Genomic DNA, 24,694 nt, shown 5'->3' on the forward strand with positions numbered 1-24,694 from the left:
TGTTTGCATATTGATAGATGAAGGAAATGTTGATGAATGTTTTTGTTTAGTGAGATGGATGGATATTGATTAGTTCTGTTGGCTGACGATTCTAGCAACATCAAGGCTCATCATCGCTCTAATCTTACAGGCAGAAGATTTACCCGATTATAGAAAATACCATATACATATGGCATTTAATTGTCTGGATATTTCTTTTCACAACATCCAATGAAAAAACAAAAAGAAATGTAATGAACAATTATCATCCTTTTGATTAAAAGAAAATAAAACATAACTGCTTCTCACGCATAACCAAACACCAATTTCATGCAAAATCATTACTTTTTACGCCGGAAGATGTTTTCAAACTTAAAAATGCATTTTTATCATTTCCAGAGAGATGCAAATCATGACATACAAAATAAACGAGGTAAGCAATTAAGAAATACTTCAAAATTTGCCTCGTACAAAGAACAGCACAAAGCATCACACACAAAATCTTAGTTTATAATATCAGTCAACACCAAATTTCATCCAGACCGATCTTCCCCAGAACCCACTCCAATGTTTCAGTCACTTACATCACTCTCTTCACTCAAATCCAACCACCACTCCACTCGTCAACCACTAATGACAAACATAGGGTGCTTAGAAAGTGATGTTTCCTACTATTACATTTACCAAAATCAGGTAGTTCACAAAAGCATCGTGTCACACAAGGGTTTCCCAAAACAACAAACACCAAGCATTCTTTACATGCTCAACTAGAGAGGTTGCTGAAAAAAGCTCCCTTGTTCTTCTGCAAAGATGCCTGAGAAAGAACTTCGTTTACGTCACCATGCTGGTAATATTTGAACCAACCCACTGATGGATGGTCAAAGGGTAAGACAGATCTTCCATTTCCACACCAAGTACAGCCACCATCCTTTAAAACTGTTAGCTAACAGAGGAACCCATTCTTGTATGCAACTTGAAGACCCATTAGCTTAATTATTTCACCTGCTAGCTACTTTTTAGATCATGCTGCCCTTGACTAAGCTGGAGATGTAATTTCTTATGGGAACAATTTGATAATAGGATAGTTGAACAAGCATTTACCCAAAGAGGCTTTTTACTCTCTGTGAAATTTAGATAATCAGAAACTGAGAACAGGCTGAGGTCCAAAACCAAAATGTTGCCGCAATTCAAAAAATCTGCAACAATACATGTATCCTGCAGTTAAAACATTAGCAAGCAGATCAAAGAAATAGGTGGATATAATATAATGCAAGGAGTCAAACATGAAGTGTTTGAAACAACAATGATATAGGAAAAACACTTGCAATTGTTATCTTTCCAGAGTACAGAAACATGATTTTCCTGAAGGTATTTGGTTTTATTAAAAATCTGCAACAACAATGAACTAGTTTCATGAAATTTGGTTTTATTAAATTGAACTACAAACTTAATAATAGATACAAGATATTTGAACACCACAGTTGCATGAAGCTCCCACCAGTGTGGGTTATGAAGAGAGGGTTTCATTAGAAGTTTATGTAACATCTATTCCTTGCAAATAAAGTCAACCAAACAAAAGATACAAATAACTCATCACAAGATTCAACTTAAAGTTGCTAAAGAACAATAAATTGCTAGTAATCACAAGATGTGATAAACTACATGGATATTGTCGAAGAAAACTCTATATAACATATAGTTGTTACTTTAGGAGGAAGATTTTTCAAATTCATTGCCGAGAATATAGTAGTTAATTTTTAATAATTTGAAGCTCCCTAATAGTATTTACAAACTCGTACAAATCATAAATGCATCTTATCAAACATGGTCATCTTCTTTTTCAGCATTGATAGCAGATGACAAATGACCTGGCCATGAAAGAAGATTATCAAAGGTAAAATGAACAGTAACAACAATTGCAATTTAATGAATTTAAAAAATGCCACAGTAACTGAAAAATAAGGGCTAAGGGGTCGTAAATGACCATGAACCTAAGGTAATAGTGAAGACTGATGAAAGACGATAAGAAAGAAAAGATGGTGGTTAACATTGCAGCCTATGAAATATGGCGCAATATGTATGAAATATATAGCGAAAAATGCCTCAATGTTTCATACTAATGACATTTATTTTTTTCATTTCCCAATATATGACATGCAGATCAATCGTAGATAACTTTTAGTTAAATCTATTAGGAATTTTATAAAAAAAATCTTACTATTCAACTAGAATATTCACGAACTCGAGCCTGCCTTCTGAACCCATACTTGTCTCTGCACATTATATAGGAAAAATAAGTGCAATCTTGCGAAAGGGTAAGTGGTCTAAAAATACTATTTTATCATATTTCACCTCGTGGAAACTGTAACTGGTGGATCCTCTCTTGGAACTTTTTCCCTCTAATAAACTCAAAGAGTTATCCACTTCCTTTAAACCACGTGCTGATCCATGGCGGCCAACACGCCTATGGGAAACTAAAAAAGTTATCAAATGCTCATCAGTCATGTAGTAGTAAAAAAAGCACAAAGACATTGAATCAATTTGCAATTGACAGATTCTCACCATTCTTGACTGCAGAAAGACTTCTTCTTCCTCTATGAATCTTCATGTCTTCACTTCTACTTGTATAAGGCACATCAGCTTTTCTCTCTCCATGAACTAATGACAGCTCATAGGCAGCATGTGAATTACTGCCATTCCTAACACAAGCACTCGGAACAAACATATCCACCTCTTCAACTTTATCAGCTGCCTGTTGAGAAACGTAGATGCTTCCTAAAGAATCTGTCAACATCTGGGGGGCATCAGTGGATGGAGTTCTATCACTAGGTTGAGCTATGTCTGAGCGCCGAAGAGCCCAAATACCACGATCATGTCTATCTTTTTTTCGGGCCTGTTTTTTGTGCTTTACATTGATTGATAAAGAACCATGTGCATTGTTTATAGCAACAACCTTAGTGTCTATGTATCTTTTATCGTCACCATCAGAAACAGATGCAATTGACGAACTACGTGATATATAGTCATTTTTTGAGCTTGCATTGGGAAGCAATGGTGAGTGATTGTCCTTCTCCACATTTGCTGCCTGTATTTGCAGCTCAAGATGGGATGCAGCTACACATGACTGATTCAGATGCCCTTCCTTTGAGAGAATGCTTCTAATGATTATTCCACTTGCCCGGTTGTGTTTCGATGTTGAAGTTGGTGAGTTTCTCGCAGATGACATCACAACCTGCTGTTGCACCACACCTCTAAATGGCTGGCCCAGGATATTCAAAGAAGTTACCATGGTGATAAAGAATAAAAGACAAAGGAATCATAAAATTCACTAAAGAAATCAGTTGCTTACATCAGAACCTTCTTTCTCCTTCCCTTTCAAGAGAATGATTCTGCTCTTTCCGGATTCAACAATTACAGAAGCTACAGAAGTTCCATTAAATCCAGTTACTGACAATTACAATTATTACTTTATGCAGTATCATAATGATATAGCATCAATTATCTCAGCTTAAAACCTTTAACCATAACGATATACATCAACCATTATCTCAAGTTTCAACTGCTGCTGCAACAGCATCTGGTCACGAATGGGCTTATTCTTAGGCAATTAGAAGTGAGTATGTTTTGTCTGTACGTAAGATTTGGAACTATTAGATGTTTTATTCAAAGGGTGGATGGATAGAGTCCATCACTTTGACTTCAACTAGTGAAACATCATTCTAATTGACTTTTCTTAAATCACTTATTCATCTAATTTTGGTTTACTACTACGGATTCAGAGTTTAAATGACAATGGCCAATATGCTAAATATATGGATTATTTAATTTTGTGATCACTGGGAAAAGTCATTTGCCACATTGCACCTATTATAATTAAATCTGATTTCATTTTAACTGCGCTGTCAAAGTTCTTTTGCTTATCACATAAGTATTTATGATGCTTTTTGGCCATCAGCAGTATGTGTACACCCATATAAGCATCTAAACATAAGCAATGTAAATATGCTGAGTTTCTGATCTATCAGATACACAAAAGTCCTAAAGGAACTGTTTCTCATCTGGCCATTAAAAAAAATATCTGTGTACAATAATTTGCTTCAAATAATATGAAACAATATAAAACAATTTCAGGATCAGATATGTAAACATAAGCAAGATTATGGAGATACACATACATGAACCACATATAGGTTCAGATATGAGCTGTTCTGTTTATTCAGGTAACTGAATTTCACCTGTGCCTGAGAGCAAACCTGCATAACTCAAATTTTGTTCTACAATAGGATATTCAATGGTATATATCAGATTTTTAAGAGATTTAAGGACTCATTAGAAACATGAACTTCACCTAAAGCACCTGACTAGCAACAAGGTTCAGGGAAGTTCATCGAGCCATTTTTACAAAACATTCTCACACAAATGTTGGAAAATTGCCACAACTACAATCAAACAACTAAATCAATACACAGACAATATGAGACTAAGAGCAACAATGTGCATTCTCAATTTCTGGCCATGAAGCATCTAAATTTTGAAAATTTTAACAACTAGAATTTAATCTGTTCATGAAAAACTCCGATCAGAACATATAAAAAACAGAAAATCCTGGAATTCCTGATGATGCTCTTATATATGAAGTAAATTAGCAGGGGAAAACTATAAAAATTATAAGCTAGCATAAAAGAGTTAAAATTCTATTTCCAAACTATCCATTATCCACATATCAATATCAGTCATAACATCATATAAACACCACTAGCAACAGAAAGAAATCACAGCAATCTGAGGTTGCAGTAAAGGATCTTTTCACGAATTTTCACGAAACTACCTCATAATATAGTGCCACAAATTTTTCCCGCAAAAGCAGCCCAGAACAGTGCAAACAAATCTTAACGGAAACGTCATCTTAAATGCAAACTAAATATTCAAGCACATCAGAATATCCACAAGAAAATAGAACAGGCAGCCCAAGTTCCTATTAGATGACATTTGAATTGACAGAATGTTTATGTAGTGACAATTGAACACAACACGACAACATACCAAAATCATCTTTCAAAGCTTCTTTTCCCATTGCAGAAGCAACAGGAGCAGATTTATCTACTGATGGCCGCTGCTCTTCTCTCATCGACATCAAAATGTAACTTGATTTGTCTTTGGTTTTCCCCCTTTTCATAGTTTCCCTTGACACATACTGCAGAGAGTAAAAAACAAAATCATCATCCATCTTAGTATGTAGATAATATTCAAAAATGGGGTTTATAATGATGTCTCAAGATGCCTAATTAATATAATGATCCACATTCAGATGTTCCAATGCATGCATTTGATTACACTGCTAGGTGGTAGTAGCACATTTTAATATCAGCAATTACTGTTAGGGTCCTTTGGCTGATGAAATATAATGTTTTTAGGCAGTTACAGTGCCTAACAAACATATAAATTATACAAAATCATTCTTATTTATTCTTGTAACAGACACTTCTACAGAGCTGCCGCAGGATTTTTCCCATGTCATTGTCCACTAACTTGGGACAAAAATATCATTAACTAGTTAAAACACTAGCCATCTCAGCACCTTGTAAATTTGCTAGTTGCATATGGGGGATACCCACCCGGATAGTACCTAGGAGGTGGAAATTGAGGGTTAAACCAACCACTTTGCTCTTGTGCAATGTTTACGAATAACAAATTCCCCTTTCCCTGCTTTTGGAACCATGTGCCATTGTGTCTTATGGCAACGAGTTGCAAAGATCTTTTTTGTAGTGAAGTTCCACATTTCATTGTGTTTTGCATGTGTATGCCCTTTGTCCAAAAAGTTATGAATGTGTGCGGGTGGCCAAGGCATTTTGACATGATTGTTCGATAAGGATGACTTTGTTTGTACCAGCATGCAATGAAGTACCACACAGATTAGCAAAAAGATGCTAACCCCACAATAGTATGGCATGGTATTATATAACACATGGTTGACTTTCAATCTACACAATCACACAGTAAGCAAAAATCCATATGAAACAAGATAATACACCTCCTCAAAAGCCAAATTATTATGTTCTTTATCATCCTTGAGTGGCTCAAGTTATACGTAATTTTACCAAAAATCATAGATGGAATCATTACAAGCAAATTCATCGAATTGGTTCATAAATAACCTTCAAGTCAGAATTTGATCTTAATTAGGAGCTACTGGCTACACTATCATTATCGATCTATCTTTATTAGGAGCCACTGGTTCCACGATCACTGGGGGTGCTTGAAAGGATCATGAACAGACAAGAAAGCCAGATTTTTATTTCTCATACTATCATTTAAAAGACTATGCAAGCAGAGATACTTATAAAAACTTATGCAGGGAGAGGTGGTTAAGAAAGGAAGAAAAGTAGAAACTACACACAGAAACATGCATCGACACAGCAGGAGACAGTAACTGTAGACATATCTGATAAAATAGGATACACTACAACATACTTGTCTTGACAAAAGTTGAATCCAGTTCAACACATCTTATGTGTAACTTGCAATAGATTACGACCAATGATCAACCCACATGCATAAAAGTGATTATACACACATGGACAACTAGGTTATAGCATAAATATTTCAAATTTCAGAACCAAGAGATTGTTAATGAAGTTAAATTGGTCCTTGATGTAATCTGATCTGTTGGTTGTTTTGATGAATCCAGAAGAGCAATCAGTGCATGTCGAACACACTCAGGAAGGTCCTGTTATATAAAAGATTTCACATAAATACACCATAAGAAGTTTTAAAGAATGCTAATTTACATTGTTATCTATCTTCACTCATCAAATCACCTAACCTCCATGAGCTACAAAATTCTGCAAAACATTGACACAAACTTCCTGAGTTTATATATCAACACAATATTGAAGTTGCTGCATTAGCCAAAGCACATGGAATGCTTGCAGCACTAAAGCATACAATGTAAAGGGCCAAAATCAGAGAAGATAGCCATGATTATCCAGTGAGCAATAAAGAATGAATATATGCATCAATGCGACAGTATTAGGTATGGTTGACCAATTGGCCTAAAGAGAAACTTGGAAAAAACATTACACGTACTCAACCATTTGGTGCAAGGAGAATATTGGAAATAACATTAAAATTCTCAACACTTAGGATTTTCATTGTAATTTGTGTATGGCAGGGGAAACAGCTTTTTACCACCATTTGGAGCACCAACTATGGATTAACAATTTAACATAGATTTCTTAAGCAGTCATTTTTCAAGCAAGAAATAGTGACAGCTAATATAGACTATCCCAATTCATCAGCACCATAGAGTTGCTTTCTATGTCCCACATATTAAGTTCCTTTACAAGAAACCCAAGTAACTTGTCCAGAAACCTCACTAGATCTTAAAAGAAAACATCTTTCATGTATCAAAAATGGCAAAAACATATCAATAATTTAGTCAACAGCTTTTAACTACTGCTTATTCAGGTAAATAAATGTAAACAAAGAGGCTTCCCTTCGTAATAGTGGCTGAGTGGCTCCACATATTTCTAGAAAGCTATTCTAAACAAAAATGCTGATTTACGGTTGCTTAGAGAGATAAAATATCTAGATTGCTTAAACGATAAACAGGGGATGCAACAAATATTATGCTTATCATATTCGTAATGAGAAGATTGACCGATAATATCAAGTTAGCTCATGCAAACAGAAGATTGGGAAAATAAAAAAGAAGTGGCATGCACTTCACAAACTGATACAGCAGGAGCAGAATGACTTTTGAATAGCAGTTTGTATTCATTGCCAATTTATATTTTTTAAAAATTGGCAAATACGAAAAGAAAAAAAAATCTCCAAATTGAACAAGAATGAAAATATACAAACATCTTCAGGAAAAAAAAGCTTCAGATTCATGTCCAAGATCTTGCATCATCTCAAAACCAATTCAAAGAAATAATAATGATACAGTAAGCAAATACATAAAACTGAAATCACAACCTTACACTTCTCAGATCCTCTTTTAGAAGGGCTCAAGCTGCCAGTGGAAACCACTAAAGTTCTTCTGCTAACTTTACCACCACTGCATGGTCCCTGCAGCAGAAGGATATCTTAGCTTACACCCAAATGGCATAGTAAGAAATTAAGCACTGCATCTAAAAGCCCAGCAAAGCAAAACAAGCATCAAATGTTGTTGACATCAAATCCAAAGATATCTATTATGGATCAGGCAACCTAAAAATCCACACAAGTTTAAGTTTGATATATAAACTATAAAGTAGCTCAAAAAATGTAACTTCATAAGCAGACATGGCCAATTTCATCAGTTGTTGAAAGAAATTAGAACTTGTAGCCTGTGAAACCTTTTCTTATAGCACAAAAAGAGTTTATAACTTCAACAAAAACACATACACATCACTTATTACTTAATATCCATTAAGAGTCACTACCAGCAAAAGCTTCTGCTATATATAGCATCCCTAAACGAAGTATCAAAATATCATACCACAACCAACTTCAAAAATCAACAGATATTATACTGTAAGGAAGGGTCAGAAACAACCTTTTAATTCAAATATAAACAATAGAGAATCATAGATCTTGTCACAACCAATGTCTAAAACCATGTGGCTTGTTTCCAAGAAAAAGTAAGTCATAAAATGCTAACTCTTTCTATAAATGGGCGATGACATCTATCAAATGTACCACCGTTTGAGAGTATCATAATCTCCTCCATCATTATCACTGATGTACTCAACTACACTTGTCAGGTTTCTAAGAATTGTTCCTAGTAGACAGCATGCAGGAAGTGATGACATAGTAGTGGTTTCACCTTGTGCATGCCCTTAAAACCATCTAAGGTGCAGCCCTTCCAAGCACAACTTTGAATATAAAGGTAAATCTTGTTAAATAATTACAAGACCAATCATGTCATAAGAATTATACTATGTAACTAAAGTAAGGATTGGTTCACAATGAAGGAGTATCTCTTGGATCAGTTTGGCTATGTAACTACAATTTGTCTACAAACCACAGTATAAAGCAGAAAATTTACAGGTTAAATTTGATTTTTCCTCAACTTATAAAATCCAAACTCAAACCCCACTATCGGCATCTAGGTAAGTGTCAAGGGCAAAAGGTAACCAGTAACTAGTAACTAGTAAGCAGTAACAACTGAAAAAAAAAAAGGTAAACATTTTAATATAACATAAACAGCTGCTATTAAATGATCAGGATCATGATTATCAAAATGGGATAGGTTATCAACCCATTAAAGTCTTGGATCAATAATCAGGTTATTGGTTGAACCAGTGGATCAACTAGTCAGACCACAAATTTAATATTTTTAATAATAAATATAATTATGCATTATGTTAGAAATATTATATACATAGATAATGTTATAAATTTAATATTTCTAACAGAAATAAATAAGAGAACAACAGTGAAAGTGAATGGTATGGGTGACGATGATGACAAAAGAGTAGACATGTTAAGGGGACAAGAGAGTGATGAGTATCCATCATCCTTATAATTTAAAGATTTAGATATCCTTAAGGACATTTCAATCTCAAATAGTAGTTAGTGAACTGTACTGGTTGTTGATACTTGATAGCAAGGTATGCAATATCGTACCATACCGGTGTTTCGAGGTTGGTTCGATATGGTACGATACCGTCGTATCGAGCGGTACACCAAGGCGTACCGAGCGGGTTTATATATTTTCTTCTTTACTGTAATACTGTAGCACTACTACAGTATAGCACTGTAGCACGTTTCGTCCGGTATCGGACGGTCCACGTACCGGTATGTCGTCAGACCGATACGTACCGCCCATACCGGGCGGTACCATTCGGTACTGCATACCATGCTTGATAGTTCATTCCTGGTTTTCTTGGTTCAACCAGCCGATACCATCCTCTGAGTTTTACAGCTCTGCTTAGAACTTCTTTCAACACAAATAAATTTGTCAAAAATCTTCCTGAAGTAATTACAATAGGTTATTCATAAGTGCCAAATATGTGTAGCTATACACAGGAAGATTAACTCGTTAAATTTTACACATACATGATACAACGACATTAACTCCATTAAATTGTTTAAATCAAAATAGCGAATTGTAAGTTTGTAACTAGGTTAAATTCTATCAGCAGAAACATTACAGAAATCAGAAAACAGCAACACCTTGTTTGCTTAACAAAACAAATTCACTGATTCTAAAATGGTCATCAAGTTACTAATTAGAGATGGGAGCATCCAGGAATTATTGCCGTGAACAAGAAAAGGGCAAAAGCAACAATGCTGCAATTATATTCCATTAAGTGTAGGTATAGATGTATAAGAAAGAAAATAAGAATCAAGCAAGCACCCAACCAACAAGCAAGCCTTTGGCACCCTGATGATGCCCCCATCCCTTAGGTGGCCTTTGGCCTTAAAACCCTAAAATGTGCAGGTGGATACTGCACATAATGGCAGGACAGGCCAAGTGTCAAGATAGGCATCTGTTACAAAATACATATATCAATAGTTCCTTTATAAGGTTGGATATAGGCAAACACCCATGTTAGATGATGTAAAGTTACAAAAAGAGAAATTGTAAGTCCACATGATTCACATTATACCTGAACACCACCTTTAGCTGCTCTTTTTCGTCGAACAAAATCCATTAGGGGTGTCACTATGAGTGATTCTTTTGTACCACCTATGGAAGAGGAAAATAAATTTGATAAGGCAAGAGATTATTTTCTCATTGAATGAGCTCATAATCTTACGAATTACTCTATTGAGCACCATCTAAGATGACATTAGTGCATCCAAGTATTAAAACTGACCAGCTCTTTCAGCTTCTTTCCTCTCTAGCTGAATCTCAGCACTAGGAAGATGTTCCACAGGCTTCGATAAGAGCCCAAGAAAATCCATATATTCAGGATCTAATTATTCATCAGAGAACTACTAATTACTAAAATGGAATGCCATAAATACGAGCGTAATATACCAGGTCATAGCATATAAAAAACAAGTACATAGAGGAAGATGTACCCTTAGATAGAGTCCCTTCACAAACATCTTTCTTTGACCATGGCTTTGGAACTCGTTGGGAGGGTGCATACTCTATGACAGCTTTGAAATGAGCACCTGGCATGACATTTTTCAAAAAAACCCATCATTCAAAACCATGACATAGATAACATAGAAAAGGTGATCACAAGTATTAAACAATTAAATATAATATATCGGAATAGTAAATAGCTAGCTTAGTGCTCAAGTCTGAACTTTATTTGAAAAAATGTGCAACCATGCGCACACAATTCACCTACAAACACAAAAGTTCCATATGGGTAAGAAGTAAGTTTTGTGTATCAGCGAAACGATAAGCAAGAAGTCATGCACACACAAAGAAACACACATGCGTACAAGCCTGGCCATGCCAAGGAAGGAGGTTGAACTCTTAAAGAAAACATGAAAATGGTTTTGATAAAAGAGATTATTTATTCTTATCTTTATAACTTCTAGTTTACAATATAATAATTATTCTAACACTGTGGCCAAGGTAGTAGGTACAAAAAACATAGAGAAGAAAACCCAAACTCAAAATATCAGTAAACAAGCAACTACACTGTGCTAACATCCAGCGATGGAGAAGATTCTTAAAAAGGAATTTTGAGATGCAAACAACCAATAGAAGACCTTAAAAACCAGCATCATCAATAGATCACACAGAACCCAATAACCAACCTATCATAGAAGAACGCATTATCATGAATATGTTTTCAATCTATCCTCTATGATGCCTAGACATGGGCCTATTATTAACTAAAAATAGTTAATTAATGAATATATTGTGATCAACTATGTTGCTCTAACTCGGGTACAAAGTGTTGTTGAGAGATATGGATTGATGTGTCCAACAAATTTTAAATCTGATACAAGATACAAGGACATGGCTCAAAAGAATTCAAAATTAAAATTTGTGGGATGAGAGTAGGGAGACAAGTCTAAACTACAGTACATACTACTTATATCTACAACCTAAATAACTATATACAACTAAATGTTTTAATTTATATGCTAATTATGAAAAGATACTATAAATAAAACTTAACTATGTTTAAAATAAATCTTAACGATTTCGGTTGAGAAGCCCAACTGCTTCCTGCCCAAAACACGTGAAATAGAGATCTTTAGTTGTGTTCACGCCCGACACAAGAATGAAATCACCATTTTAGACGAAATCAGTGCATGCATGAAAGACCTTAACCATAGGCGAAAGCAGCTCTGCTTCTTCGAGGTTTCTTGTCATGGTCCCCCTCCTGTGGCGTCCAAGATAACCTTCACTGGCCATGACCACCACCATGCTCTCCCGCCAAAGCAAAGTCTAGGGAACGTTAATATATCCAACCTTAGGTCTAATGAAAAACTCATTCTCAAGAAACATAAAAAATCCTTTCCCCACAAATAAAAATCAAATCCTTACAAGTTACAACACTACCCCATTAACCTACTTGGCAGGTTCGGAGGTAAGCCTTATGCTTTCTTCACATGTGAAGACCAAGCCAAATTATTACCCACAAAAGCCTAGTGGTCAAAACTTCAGCTAGTTAACCTGCAGTGTTGTGGTCAACCACAAATAGGGATGATTCACTGTACCATAGAAATCAAGCAAAACTTTTACCAGTGTAGTCTTAAATTCTTCCTTTCGATCTTTGTATTCCTAATTTACCCATTTATTAAACCTTTTCTTCTTGCAATTTGGTTTTTCATTGCAAGACAGGGACCACCAATATACAGAAAACTGCTGCAGTGCTGATAAGATTCGCATTAATATGCTGCTATCATCATAAAGACTCACTCCAGTTGTGTCTTTTACATGCACTCGCAAGAATTAGTAGTAACATGAGCATCCATACCAGTTAAAACTAAAACCTTATAATCATTTCTTAAATACTACAGCTTTTACCCACAAAAAAAAAACATGATGAAAATCTAAAACCAATACAATAGATACCCCAATGAAAGATATATTAGCAGAATTGGCTATTATAAAAGAAATTAGCCAGCCAATTGAACTTAATTAGTATTATGATTTATTATATCAAATCTCACTCGAGAATATGCTACATTATGTCATGATTGAAATGAAAATCCTCAAACAACACAACTGAAATATAAAGAAAAATCAAGTTTATCATATAAACATACTTCCTCTTGCATTAAAATGTGACAACCTAGGATCTTCCGGGGATACTGAACAATAAAAACTCAATCTAAGTAAAAGTGATGAGAACAAAATAAAGATGAATACCCTTCTCGTTGACAAAAATGTGCCCATCAAAAAACTCAGCAAACTCAACCACATCTTCTGATCTCTCAAAGTTAAGGTATGCACGTGAATGTCTCTGGTTTTTTCGGCTGCCAGATTGAATGAATATAAGAGAAAGAAAAAAACCATAATAGACATGCTAAATATAAATTTTAAACGAGAGAAAAATGAACATACAAACCAATTACAGACAGCCTGTTAGCCTATAGATGCAAAGTACTAAGTATACTGAATATACAGCAGTTGTAGATAATAAAGGCAATGGTAACTGAACTAGTAAATTTTATTATATTCAGGGAACTAAAACAATGATGCTAACACAGAGAGCTCAAGACACCAATTTTACAAGCCAAAATGACATCTAGCAGAGTTTGGAAAGTTATCACTAGGGAATGTCTCCACAAAAATATAACATTTAAAGAAATAAACAAAGTGGATGTCTGTTATGAGTTAATAAATCAAAAACATCTAACAAGCTATCTTTCCTATGAATTCATATTTCTTTCCTGTTGGGAAATGAAAGGAATATGTAAAAAAAGTCTTAAGTGCAAATACATTTCACGGATAATTTGACTTGATAAATTATCCGATATGCATCATATGAATGAAATCAAAAGTTATAAAAACCTAAAGAATTCTTCCAAAGCATATTTGCTTTGTCAAATCTCACCTGGCTTTTATGTAAACCACAAAAAATGTTTACTGACGATATAGGAACTCACAGATCAGCTAACTTTGAGAAACAAGCAACCGAATATATCACCGGAACAGAACCGAGTTCAACAGAGTAAACAAACTTTGTGTCATAAGTACTCAAAAGTCAAAACTACGTTTTAACAACCAAAAAGGATAACCTATGGGGAAAAAAAAAACCGAATTTAAAATATTAGACATTCTTAAGAATAATGTCCGCAGACACAAGGATTGAAACCCCATGTTTAGCCGGCTTCCACCGACCTATATGTCGGAACAAAAATACTCAAAGAAAGCCTAGAAAATTAGGGCCTCAAGGAAGCCCCTCCAAATGACAACAAAGCAAATCCCGTGCCCCGAGCATGCTGACCAAGATATCCACGTTTAGTTACATCGATCAACGACATCAACATCCTACCTAAAATCCAAACATCAAACTATCAAATTCCATAACGATTGTTGCCGCCGAACCAACAATAGACGATAGGAGATGTGGAGAACGGGTAATAAAACCCCTTTACCTATTCTTTCCGGGACGAAAGAACACCCAATCGTATCGTCCAGCAAACCTGCCATCGATCTGCTCCATCAGTACCGACTGCGAGATCGACGGCGGCAAGCGCCGCACCACAACCTTCGTCCGATCGGAGGAATCCTTCATGTACTCGACACTAGAAACCGCCACCCCCGACAATTCCACGAGAACAATATCCCCGCAAGCGCCGAAATCGCAGTCGGCACTACGAGAATCCTCCACGGACTCGCATCTCCAGCCTGGATGTCGCCGAGTCCTTGAATTATGACTAGGGCTTTTGCCCCCAAATTAGGGTTTCGATCTGAGAACCAGAGCGGAAGGGTCTCCAATCAGATGTGAAGAGGTCGCGAGTGAGAGAATATTTGCTTGAATTGAAGCGGAAGGAAACAAAAAGCCAAATTTCAAGCGGAAGGGTTTATGAGGGGCGACGTGGGTCGCTTCAGTAGTTTGTTTGGAAAAATTATATTTCATAATTTTATGAAATATTTAATATTTATTTCATATATATAATAAATTTGTATAATTAAAAAATATATGGTTTAGATATATTATAAATATAACTATATAACTATATAATTAAATATAAAGTAATATCTATAATTAAATAAAATTTTAGACATAAATCAAGTTAGTCAAGAAAAATTCAATTGAAGGGAAGAGAAGATGGGATAGGATTTTTATTATACAGAAATAATCTTATGACCTTAGATAATATCATAGGATACTTTAAGAAATTTAATAATTTTTATTAGCAATACTACACTAGGCTAGCTTCAACATTCAAGCAAATATGATTTAAAAAAAATATAAAATATCAATTCATATTTAAAATATGTATTGAGCTCATATATTTCAAATAATCATATTTACCTATTTGTATTCTCCTTCATTTAAATAGTTCTTAATTATAGTTCTCACTTATACGAGCTTTTGCAATTAAAATGTTGAAAGATCACACAAATTTTTTTTACGAGAGGACACAAAGTATATAGGTATAATAGATATAATAATTTAATAAAATTTTATATATGTATACATAATATACGCGTATTATGATCAAGTTCAATTGTCACAAGTGGCTTCGGCTCCATCCAAATCGAGTCTTGGATCTTGATTTATTTGGCTTATTTATGAATCATGACAAAAATAATCAAACCTTCACGAAACTAAAAAGATATGTTAGAAATTGTATAAAATAAGATTCTATCGGTGGCTATGTATTTTTCACAAGAAGAATATAATTTTAACATTTGTAATGATATAACATGAGAAGTTGTCGAAGTTTTACTATCAATTTGTGCTTGTTATATAACCTTTTTATCATCACCTTCATGATCAAATGTTGTCCTCGAACATAAATCATCATAGCTTAAAAGATTCTTGAAGGGCTTTTTTGAATTTACCAGTTTTGGTGAGGAAGGATGAAAGTTGTTTTGGAAAATCCTTGTTATTCCTAGTGTCATTGTGTTTGGTGGAAGCTCATTCCCTGCCTCTAAGAAGTTGACTAAGTATAATATATGTGTTACTCATTCTTGATATCTTTGTGATTTTGGGTGATTGAGAGAGGATGAAGATCTCACCAAATCCAATTTCTTACCTCTTAAGGTCTTGATAGTGTATTAGCTGTGGCTGATCTGGAATATCATAAACAAGACAGTCTTAAATGGAAAAAAAATTACTCACCTAATTTGGTCATTTGCAAGGCTATAGCAAACTTATCATGCTGTAAACTTTATACACAATCTGAAGGTGTTTGGGAAGAAGTCAAATCCTTATAACATGGTTCAAACCTAATAGAAGATGGTTTAAACTTTGATGCTAATGGATATTTTTTGGTTCATAGCAATTTGGTGGAGCTGAACTTACCATGAAGTTCCTCGATAAGGAGGAAACACCCTCGTAGAGCTTGTTGAATCTTATCAGAATTATCTAAAGCTTAATTCAAATGTTTCTAGCTTATAAGTTATGTCATATTTATAGAGATGAAAAATATTAGCGTTGATTGGTTAGTACATTTTTTGTCATTTCTTTAAAATCCTCTCAGTTTTTAGGTCTTCTTAGCAAAAGAAGTTGGATAATTTTCTTGTGCTCCGATGAGCATGCTATTAGCTTGTATTAGATTTATTCAGTAAAATAATTTTGATTTTTTGTTTAGAAAACAAATTACCTTTACATGTTTTATCATGCTTATCTATGTTTTTTATAAGTGATGAAAGAAGACCTCGAACTAATATGTTGACTTCCCGTTATCAATGATCTTGATAAGTTTAGTTTTATACAATCCCTTTTATCACCTATAGCTCATCTATGTCGTTACCTCCTCTTCCTTCTTGATGATTGACTCCTCTGTTGAAATACCCATCTAATGTTTCTTCATTCTCTATATTGATAATATTATCTTATTTCTTACCTAGTTCTTTCTTAATCCGGTCATAGTGAAATTTATCAAGTTGGATGTTCGATCCTTATAAAACTAATTTGGGGAGTAATCATGATAATACCCTTTTGATACTCAAGTTAGTGTTCCAATTAGATAAGTTGAACTAGTCAGATTAATATGTAATATCCTTTATTCAGTTGTTTATGACAATCATGATTTTATTTGATTATTTTAATAAGAATTTATTTAATTTATTAAAATATTTAAATAAAAATTATAGATACATAAATAATTCAAAAGTGAAGGATATTATAAAGTCAAACTAGTCACACTGGTCGAATTTTGTTTGTTATTTCGTATTATATATTGGGCATATTTGTATTATCCTTTTTATAGTGGGTGCTTGAGAAGGGGGTATTATATAGTTTATTTAGTGATAAGCGATTATAATAAATCGACAATCTCGAGTTGTTATATTTGTGTGTTACGTTGGTTAAAATTACTATCGGCTGGAATTATCAATGGACAGTTCTATCTGTTTAGCTTGGCCTCGACTAATAGTTTGAACATGTAATAAGGAGCCCTTGCTAGGCTGATAGCAGGAATGATGGCATGGAGTGTTGATGAATCAACTACATATGGTGTTGACAAGACAACTGTGTCACTCTTGTTTTAACACATGCCTTTCACTTCCCAAGAAACATCATGGATAACTAGTTATGAAGTATACTTTGGTTGGTATCTGTTATCTATATAAGTGACGATAAAATAGTTGATTCATGTCATTTTACTTAGTAAGTTCAAATCGATTACCAACCTTGGTAAACCTACTCTTGTTGCCTAACTTGGTAAGCCCAACTCAAGTTTTTCGGTTAGGTAGTATTAATATAGCATGTCGATTAAGCATCAAAACTTGATATGTTCTTGACCGGGTATGGTAGCGAAAAAATATATTACAACCAGGCGTGATAGTGCATAAAGGGTTATAGAGCTGCAAGTGGTGACACTAGGGGCCAAAGAGACTAGACATGATGAGACACAGAGGGTCGATAAGGCTGCACGTAGTAGCGCTATGATTCAAAGAGGCCAAGCGTAATGATGCCCACCTAAACCCATCAACATGTAGAGTCTAGCACATAACATATATGAATATCCCTTCAGCAAGAGTCATTTTTGCTACAAAGTCGATGACGGCTTGTGCTTTAATTACTAGTCATATGTGCTCTACAAGCCAATCACGTGAGTGATGATACATATGACTTGACACGTAGTCTTTTTGCTTATTATTATTATTTTATATTTCATCACTTTATATTGTATGTTGCTTGAATATATTGTGATGTCAATAGATCTATAAAATGAGAATCAGATCGTGATGAGATCACGATAATGAGACCGATTCGCCTTTAAATATATATCATAAATAATCCAGGTTACTCGAGAGCAAGATCGAGATAAATGGACAGACTAGTATGTTGTATACCCATCCATATGATGGATGTAGCTGGTCTCATATCTATTCATGCGGGGACACTATGGATATAGTACAGGTGCTCATTGGAGAATGAGTTCACTAATTGATCCGCTCACGAAATGCTGGATGATTGATGATGCCTTATTATCAGACAATGATTTTATAATCCCAGTGGTGTATCTAGTCCTTAAACTTGAGATGCCAAGGATGTCCTGTATGAGTACTTCATTCTTTGATACCAGACTTATAGGTTTTGAGGTTCTAGATTTAGCACATCCGATCATTGAGAGTGATAGTCAAGGACTATTGAGTGTTGATAGAGGATCATCCACTCTCGGTATTATGAAAGGAATATCTCATGTGTTCATACTCAGACAAATCCATGGTCAATGTCATTCGGATTGAGAGAGAAAGAGTTATATGAGATAATCTGATTAGAGCGAGACTCGAGCAGATACCGTATGAGTCTAACAGCACTATACCCGGTATACGGTCTCTTGGATATTATATGAATGAGGAACTATAGGTATATGGTAACTTATGACAGATAAGTCTAATGGATTGGATTTTCCTGTATTGTCTAGGAACTACGACGTAGTGGCCTAGTACGTCCGTAGCCGATGAGTAGAGTGAATTATTACGAAGACAATAATTCACTAAGCCAAAAGGAGTTTTGACATGTATGACTCATAGCTAGCTCGATATTAGGCCTATATGACACATATGGTAGGCATTGCAATGAGTAGAGGTTTAGATATGAGATATCCGTTAGAGCCCATATCTTATTAGATATCCAATAAGTCCCTGAATTATTGGATCATATGGATGAGATCCAATAAGAGCCAATAAGATATTATTGGATAGAGATCCCATAATCTGAGAGATTTGTGTAGTTAGATAGAGATCTAATACCTAATAAACTAGAGCTTTTTGGGATACCTCTCATATTCTCCTCCTCAAATAGTAGGTTTGAAGTTTTGAGGAGCATTGTCACAGCCATGCTGTATGAATCACCCCCTTCACTCTCTCCTCGAGATTTGCAGGGATTTAGGGATATACGATCTCCCTAGGTAATATAATCTTTCATATACGTAGTTTTAAGTTCCACGGTTTTTGCACATCAATCTTCACACGATGACGAATACATCTTTGGAAAATTGAGGGTTTTATTTTTAATGTTCTTCCGCTGCCTTGTGATATCTCTCCTAAATTTTCTAAAATTAATAGTGGTTCACCTTATAAGAAATATCAAATTTGCTAAGTCCAATCACCTATTTAAGAAGCCTTCTCATGATGTTTGGCTTACGGAGGATCTAATACATTAGCTAATCTATCAAAACAATAATATGATTGTTAGGATCAAGAGCACTAAGAGGTGAATTAGTGCAGCGGAAATCTTTCACTATTAAAATCGAAAGCTGCGTTCGTTTGATAAAAACGATTTCGATGTAAAAGCCGATTCTAAGATTACTTTAACTTAAGATTAAGCGAAATGACGTTAAAGTAAATCTACGAAGGCAGTTTGCAGTTTATGATGAAAATCAGAATGCAAGCGCAAACTGAAATGTGACGTTCGTACAATAAAACCGGTTTACGTCTAAATGCCGATTTTGAAGATACTGAACTTTGAGATACGTTTTATAAATGCGCAGAAGGTAGTTTGCAGTTATGATTGAAATCAAAACGTAAATGTAAACTGAAATGTAATGATCGTATGAAAAAGCCAATTTACGTCTAAACGCAGATTCGGAAAGCTCTGAACTTAGAAACTCGTTCGTAAAAGCGCAGAAGGCAGTAGCTATTTAGGAGGTTTGCAGTAAAGATAAAATGCTCAAAGTAAATGCAAACCGAGATTTATAGTGGTTTGGTCAATATTAACCTACTCCACTTTTGGCTTCCTCCACCGACGAGGTCACCGACGTCAACTAGAGGCCTTCCTTCAATAGGCGAAGGCCAACCACCCTTTTACAGTTTCACTCCTTTTGACGGGCTTAGGAGACAACACTTACAGAAATTTTCTCTCCTCTCTTTACAACTCAAAACTTTGAAGAACAGAGGGAGGAGAACTTTGTTGGGAAATCATGGGGGGCAACATCATATGCGCAGCGGAAGAACAAGAAAACAAAAATCCTTGATTCCCAAAAAGATGTTCGTCGTCGTGCGAAGATTGGTGCGTAAAAATCCGCAAAACACAAAACTGCGTATAGAGATTTTGTTACCTAGGGAGATCGTATATCCCTGTTTCCTTGCAGATCCTTAGGAGAGGGTGAAGGAGGTCAAGCGTCCTCCTCTCTAGCGATGATCCACACAGTAGGGTTGCGACGACGCTCCTCAAAACTCCAGACCTACTCTGAGGTGGAGAGGGAGAGGAGAATAGGAAGGGCAAGCAAAGACTCTAGCCTATGAGGCTGTGAATCCCTCCTATTTATAGAGATCCCGTGTCAAACCCTAATGGGTCCTTCCCTAGTGGGTATTAGATCTGCATCCAATAAGACAAGGGCTTCGTCGGATATCTCATATCCGAACCTCTACTCATCGCAATGCCTACCATATGTGTGTGACCCTCTAGGCCCAATATCGAGCTGGCCGTGAGTCATACCTGTCAGAACTCCTTCTAACTCAGTGAATTATTATCTCTGTAATAATTCACTCGACTCATCAACTACGGACGTACTAGGCCACTACGCCGTAGTCCCCAGACGATACAAGGGAATCTAATCCATTGGACCTGTCTGTCCTCAGTTACCATGTACCTATAGTCCCTCATCTATATAATATCCCAAAGACCGTATATCGAGCATGGTGCTGTCAGACCCATACGATTTCTACTCAAGTCTCGCTCTAATCGGATTCTCCCGGAGAACTCTTTTTCTCTCAACCCGAATGACCCTAGCCAGGGATTTGTCTGAGCAAGAACACATGGGATATTTCTCTCATGACGCCGAGAGTGGATGATCCTCTGTCGACACTCAATAGCCCTCGTAAGGTCGACTACCACTCCCAATGACCAGTTGTACTAGATCTGGGACAACCAAACCTATAAGTCTGGTATCAAAGAGTGGAGCACTCATACAGGACATCCTTGGTGTCTCAAGTCTAAGGACCAGATACACCACTAGGACTACGGAATCGCTGTCTGACAATAAGGCATCATCAATCATCCAGCATTCCGTAAGCGGATCAATCAGTGAACTCATTCTCCAATGAGCACCTGTACTGTATCCCTAGTGTCCCTACACGAGCAGCCATGAGATCAGCTGCATCCATCATATGGACGGGTATACAGCACACCAATCTATCCAGTTATCACGATGTCCCTCTCGAGTAACCTATGACCGGGATTATTTAGGATATGTGTTTAAAGGTGAATCGATCTCATTATCGTGATCTCATCACGATCCGATTCTCATTGCACAAATCCAAGGACATCACAATATATATATATGCATTTATGCAATAGTTATAAAGTGATATACGTCAAAATATAATAAGCAAAAAGATTCTGTATCAAGTCACACGTGCCATCACTCACGTGATTGGCTTGCTGGGCACCTATGACTAGCAATCTCCCACTTGACCTAAAGCCAATCACCTATGTGTCTGATCCCCATCAGACTCCTGTGACGCTCAAAGACAATATGAGACAACGGCTTTGTCAGTGGATCTGCAATGTTATCTTCGGATGAAACTCTTTCCACTGCTACATCTCCTCGGGTTACGATCTCTCTAATAAGCTGAAACCTCCTCAGAACACTTCTAATGAGACTCGGGTTCCCTTATTTGAGTAATCGCCCCATAGTTGTCGCAATATAAGGAAGTCGACTTCTCGCTATTCGGAACGACTCCCAAATCTGTGATGAACATCTTCACCCAGACTCCCTCCTTTGCTGCATCTGATGCAGCAATGTACTCTGCCTCTGTGGTCGAGTCAGCAGTGGTATCTTACTTGGAACTCTTCCAGCACACTGCTCCTCCATTCAAGGTATACATATACCCTGAATTTGACTTGCTATCATCGACATCAGACTGAAAACTTGAGTCAGTGGAGCCTTCAACCTTAAGGCTATTACCTCCATATACTAGTAAAAGATCATTAGTCCTTCTCAAGTACTTAAGGATACACTTTACTGCTTTCCAGTGCTCCAAGACTGGATCCGCCTGATACCTGCTCGTGACACTCAGAGCATGCGCTATATCAGGCCTAGTACATAGCATGGCATACATGATAGACCCTATTGCTGAGACATAAGGTATCATATCCATGTTCGCCCTTTCTTCTGGAGTCTTTGGGGATATACTCGTAGAAAGCGATATCCCATGTCTCATCGGTACGAGACCTCTCTTGGAATTTTTCATGCCAAACCTTTTGATAATGGTTTCTATGTACCTGGACTGGGACAAGCCAAGCATCCACTTGGATCTATCTCTATAGATTCTAATCCCCAAAATATAGGATGCTTCCCCTAAGTCCTTCATGGAGAAGTGTCTAGATAACCAAGCCTTTACTATGGATAGCATTCCTACATCATTCCCAATGATGAGGATGTCATCCACATATAACACCGAAAAGGTGATAGCGCTCCCACTTACCTTTCTGTATACACAAGGCTCATCTTCGTTCTTAACGAAGTCATAAGATCTGATTGCCTCATCAAATCTTATGTTCCAACTTCGGGAAGCTTGCTTTAGTCCATAAATGGATCTAAGCAACCTACACACCTTATCTGGGCAGTTCTTGGACATGAATCCCTCAGGTTGCATCATATACACCTCCTCCTCGAGGTTCCCGTTGAGGAATGCGGTTTTCACATCCATCTGCCAGATCTCATAATCATAGTGTGCTGCAATAGCCAATAGAATTCTGATGGATTTTAGCATTGCTACGGGTGAGAAAGTTTCGTCGTAGTCAACACCTTGCCTTTGACAATACCCCTTAGCCACTAGCCTTGCTTTATAGGTCTCTACCTTTCCATCTACTCCGATCTTTTTCTTAAAGATCCACTTGCAACCGATGGGTACAATACCTTCGGGCGCATCAACTAGGTTCCAAACCTTATTGGAGTACATAGAATCCATCTCAGAATTCATGGCTTCTTTCCACTTCCCGGAGTCTATACTCATAATAGCCTCCTCGTAGGTCTGAGGATCAATATCCTCTACATCCTCTGCTCTAATATGTCCCACATATCTCTCAGGAGGATGGGATACTCTATCAGACCTGCGTAAAGTTGATACTTGTGTATTAGGTACCTGAACAGACTCGGGCTGTAGAGTGGTGCTTGAGCTTGGTTCTCCAACCTCGCTCAATTCTATCATTCTCCCACTGTCTCCGTCAAGAATGTGTTCCTTCTCAAGGAACATTGCTCTCTTAGCTACAAAGACCTTTTGGTCCTCGAGATGATAGAAATAATACCCACAAGTTTCCTTGGGGTATCCCACAAATTTGCATCGCTCTGTCCTTGATTCTAACTTATCGGGGTTGTGTCTTCTAACATGGGCAGGGCAGCCCCAAATCTTAACAACCTTAAGATCATGCTTCTTCCCTTTCCATATCTCATATGGTGTAGACACTACCGACTTAGTTGGAACTCTGTTCAGAAGGTAAGCTGCGGTTTCTAGGGCATATCCCCAGAATGAGATGGGTAGGTCAGCGAAACTCATCATGGACCGTACCATATTTAATAATGTACGATTTCTCCTTTCAGAGACACCATTGAGCTGAGGTGTATAAGGAGGTGTCCATTGGGATAATATCCCATGGTCCTTGAGGAACTGAGTAAACTCTGTACTTAAGTATTCACCTCCTCGATCTGATCGAAGAGTTTTGATACTCTTTCCAGTCTGGTTCTCCACCTCATTCTTATACTCTCTGAATTTCTCAAAGGCCTCGGACTTGTACTTCATTAAGTACACATATCCATACCTTGAGAAATCATCAGTAAATGTAATGAAGTAGGAGTAACCTCCAATGGCATGAGTTGACATGGGTCCACATACATCACTATGTATGAGTTCCAACAACTCATTGGCTCTCTCTCCAGTTCTACTAAATGGAGATTTGGTCAGTTTTCCACGAATGCAAGGCTCACAAGTTGCATAAGACACATAGTCGAATGGATCTAGATATTCATCATTTAGCAACTTTTGAATCCTTCTTTCATGGATGTGACCTAGCCTACAATGCCACAGGTATGCACTGTTCAACTCATCTCGTTTCCTTTTGGACACATTTACATTCATGATATGATATGTGGAGTGGTGTTTAACATAAATAAACCATTATGCAATGTTCCTTTCGTGATGATCTTATCATCTAATAATATCGAACAACCATTG

At 36.4% G+C, this 24,694-nt stretch overlaps 1 protein-coding gene across 4 annotated transcripts; it reads right to left on the bottom strand.

Moving 5' to 3' along the window:
• Window positions 1-468: 468 nt before the first annotated feature.
• LOC135624620 (regulator of nonsense transcripts UPF3-like) lies at window positions 469-14,900 on the bottom strand. Of its 4 annotated transcripts, none has more exons than XM_065128430.1 (12): window positions 14,491-14,898; window positions 13,259-13,365; window positions 10,996-11,091; window positions 10,788-10,886; window positions 10,578-10,657; window positions 7,957-8,049; window positions 5,023-5,173; window positions 3,329-3,399; window positions 2,542-3,238; window positions 2,332-2,453; window positions 2,198-2,252; window positions 469-1,194 (listed from the first exon to the last, which is right to left on the bottom strand). In XM_065128430.1, the coding sequence occupies exons 1-11, from the start codon at window positions 14,628-14,630 to the stop codon at window positions 2,214-2,216; spliced, it is 1,695 nt and encodes a 564-aa protein (XP_064984502.1). In that variant the 5' UTR covers window positions 14,631-14,898; the 3' UTR covers window positions 469-1,194; window positions 2,198-2,213. The 4 variants fall into 4 exon arrangements, 3 of the variants coding, with proteins under 3 accessions (XP_064984502.1, XP_064984501.1, XP_064984503.1); XM_065128429.1 differs by having other exon boundaries at window positions 469-1,175; window positions 14,491-14,897; XM_065128431.1 differs by lacking the exon at window positions 10,788-10,886 and having other exon boundaries at window positions 469-1,175; window positions 14,491-14,897.
• Between the last annotated feature and the right edge of the window lie 9,794 nt (window positions 14,901-24,694).

The sequence above is a fragment of the Musa acuminata genome, chromosome BXJ2-10 (assembly GCF_036884655.1).
Source record: "Musa acuminata AAA Group cultivar baxijiao chromosome BXJ2-10, Cavendish_Baxijiao_AAA, whole genome shotgun sequence".
Lineage (NCBI taxonomy): Eukaryota > Viridiplantae > Streptophyta > Magnoliopsida > Zingiberales > Musaceae > Musa > Musa acuminata.

Bases quoted from the DNA above. Each gene is read 5' to 3' on its own strand.
- LOC135624620 (XM_065128430.1), bottom strand. From the start codon at position 14,630: ATGAAGGATTCCTCCGATCGGACGAAGGTTGTGGTGCGGCGCTTGCCG. The intron at 3,400-5,022 runs GTATGTTGTCGT...GAACTTCTGTAG, and splicing joins AGCTTTGAAAGATGATTTTG to CTTCTGTAATTGTTGAATCC. The intron at 3,239-3,328 runs GTAAGCAACTGA...ATCCTGGGCCAG, and splicing joins AGGAGAAAGAAGGTTCTGAT to CCATTTAGAGGTGTGGTGCA.